The sequence below is a fragment of the Octopus bimaculoides genome, chromosome 26, assembly GCF_001194135.2.
Source record: "Octopus bimaculoides isolate UCB-OBI-ISO-001 chromosome 26, ASM119413v2, whole genome shotgun sequence".
In the NCBI taxonomy this organism is placed as follows: domain Eukaryota; kingdom Metazoa; phylum Mollusca; class Cephalopoda; order Octopoda; family Octopodidae; genus Octopus; species Octopus bimaculoides.
The window spans coordinates 19196126-19198689 of NC_069006.1; the positions used below are offsets into that span (position 1 = coordinate 19196126).

Sequence of the window (2564 nt, forward strand, 5' to 3'; positions counted from 1 at the left end):
ATATATATATATATATATATATATATATATATATATAGACAGTACAGCTGCTACAATCATAAACATTCCAAGCTGCATAATGAGAGAATCTGCCCAACTGATTAGCAAATATTCGCCCACAAACCATCTCCCCTTATAAAGGTCTGTGTGATAAAAAATGCCATGACTGTGGCCAATATAACCGTAGAACAGTGTATGGCAGTAGTATTAGTACACCACCATTAAATACAAATCATCATCATGTATGTGTGTGTGTGTGTGTATTTATATATATTTATATAGTTGTATATATATATATTTATATGCACACACATACACAGATGCATATATATTTATATATGTATATATGCATATATATATATATATATATATATATATATGTGTATGTGTATATATATATTTATATAGTTGTATGCATATATATTTATAAGTACGCATATTCACAGATGCATATATAAATGTATATATATATGCATGTATATGTATATATACATGTATATGTATGTGCATTTATATATATATATATATATATATATATGTATATACATACACACACACACACACACTCACACAAACATAGTTGTGTAATGCAACAATTGCACTATTTCATAATTTCATTTTAGACTCTACAGCTGTTTTCACAGTTAAAACACTTACATAATTATTATATAAAGATACATAAATAATTTGAATGAGATGGATAAACCATTTCATTAGGAAACATGTTTTAGACACAGACATGCGTACACACATCATATACAGACACACATACATATGTAGGTGCAGGTATGGCCGTGTGGTAAGGAGTTTGCTTTCCAACCGCATGATTCCAGATTCAGTCCCACTCTGTGACACTTTGTACAAATGTCTTGTAATATAGCCTCGGGCCAACCAAAGCCTTGTAAGTGGATTTAGTAAACAGAAACTGTGTGTGTTTGTATCTTTGTGTCTGTGATTGTCCTCCACCACTGCTTGACACCAGTGTTGGTGTATTTATGTCCCTGTAATTTAGCGGTTTGGCAAAAGAGATCGAAACAATAAGTACTAGGCTTACAAAGAATATGTGCTGGGGTTGATTTGTTTGACTAAAGGCAGTGCTTCAGTATGTCCACTGTCAAATAATTGCAACAAGTAAAAAAAAAAAAAATTAAAAAAAAAGAAAATAATAATAATAATAATAATAATAATAATTAGTAGAAGAAGAAGGTTTCTATTCTACATCCAAGTTTTCAAGCAATCTGATTGACAGGTTTCGTTAAGATTCAGATGTTTGAATATTTTGTTGTAGCAAAATCACGATTTATTTTTTTCTTCAGGTTGTCTCCTGGAAGCAGGCCAAGAATTCCCGACCATTCGTGCTGATTATGCCACTTTAAAGAACACTTTTGACTCTGTCATCAAAGCTCACTACCCTAGCATCAAGAACCATGTTTCATTCCGGTTACTTTCATGTCCTCCCATTTGTGCTGAATCACTCAACATGCTCTCAGGGTAAGACTTCACCTTTTTCTGACCTGTGTATTATAGCTGTATCTGTGTGTGTGTCTGGGAGTTAGTGACCTTTATTATATATATGTATATATACGATGATGATGATGATGATGATGATGATGATATATATATATATATATATAGAGAGAGAGAGAGAGAGAGACAGAGACAGACAGACAGACAGATAGATGGATAGATAGCTGAAGGATTAAAATTAATCAAAGGACATACTAAATATATCTACTTGCTGGAAATAACAGTCAAAACACTTATTTAAATTGCCAAAAAACACAGATAATGACTACAGAAATCAACTGTCTGCAGGCAAACAGACTAAAGCAATCTCTCAACATACATTCAAGTATTTGGACTCACCTGGACTGGCATTATAGCCTCACCTTCCTCAGCACGCTTTACCATGATGGAAAGCCCCAACCCGTCATGTTGAAGTCTATGCTGCAGCTCAATCATGGCAGCCACCAGTGTGAAAATAATTTCAATACGGAGCGAATTGTTCAGAAGAAAATACTTGAGAAGATATTATTGACTCTATTATTATCTAGTGTAACAATTAAAAATAATATTAACAAAATTAATAATATAGGCGATTACTGGCCCAAAAAGCATTATATGGCTGAAGGATTAAAATTCATCAAAATGAATCAGCTTCAACATGACAGGTTGGGGTTTTCCATTATGGTAATGCGTGCTGAGGGAGGTGAGGCTATAATGCCAATCCAGAAACCAGTCCACATGAGTCCGAATACTTGAATGTATGTTGAGAGATTGTCTTAGTCTGTTTGCCTGCAGACGGTTGATTTCTGTAGTCATTATCAGTGATTTTTTGGCAATTTAAATAAGAGCTTTGACTGTTATTTCCAGCAGGTAGACATACTTAGTATGTCCTTTGATTAATTTTAATTCTTCAGCTATTTAATGCTTTTTGGGCCTGTAATCACCTGTATTATTGATTCTGTTATTATCATTTTTAATTGTTACACTAGATAATAACAGAGTCAGTAATATCTTCACAAGTATTTTCTCCTGAATTATTTGGTCCGCATTGATATATA

The 2564-nt window shown here is 32.9% G+C and overlaps 1 protein-coding gene across 7 annotated transcripts in view; it reads left to right on the plus strand.

The window, feature by feature from the left end:
• LOC106870348 (protein retinal degeneration B-like) overlaps positions 1 to 2564 on the plus strand; it is a 139610-nt gene that overhangs the window by 120211 nt on the left and 16835 nt on the right. For all 7 annotated transcript variants that reach the window (XM_052976997.1, XM_052976996.1, XM_052976998.1 and 4 more), the window contains one exon: positions 1317 to 1491. In XM_052976997.1, the coding sequence (XP_052832957.1) occupies positions 1317 to 1491 (175 nt within the window). The remainder of the gene's footprint in view (positions 1 to 1316; positions 1492 to 2564) is intronic.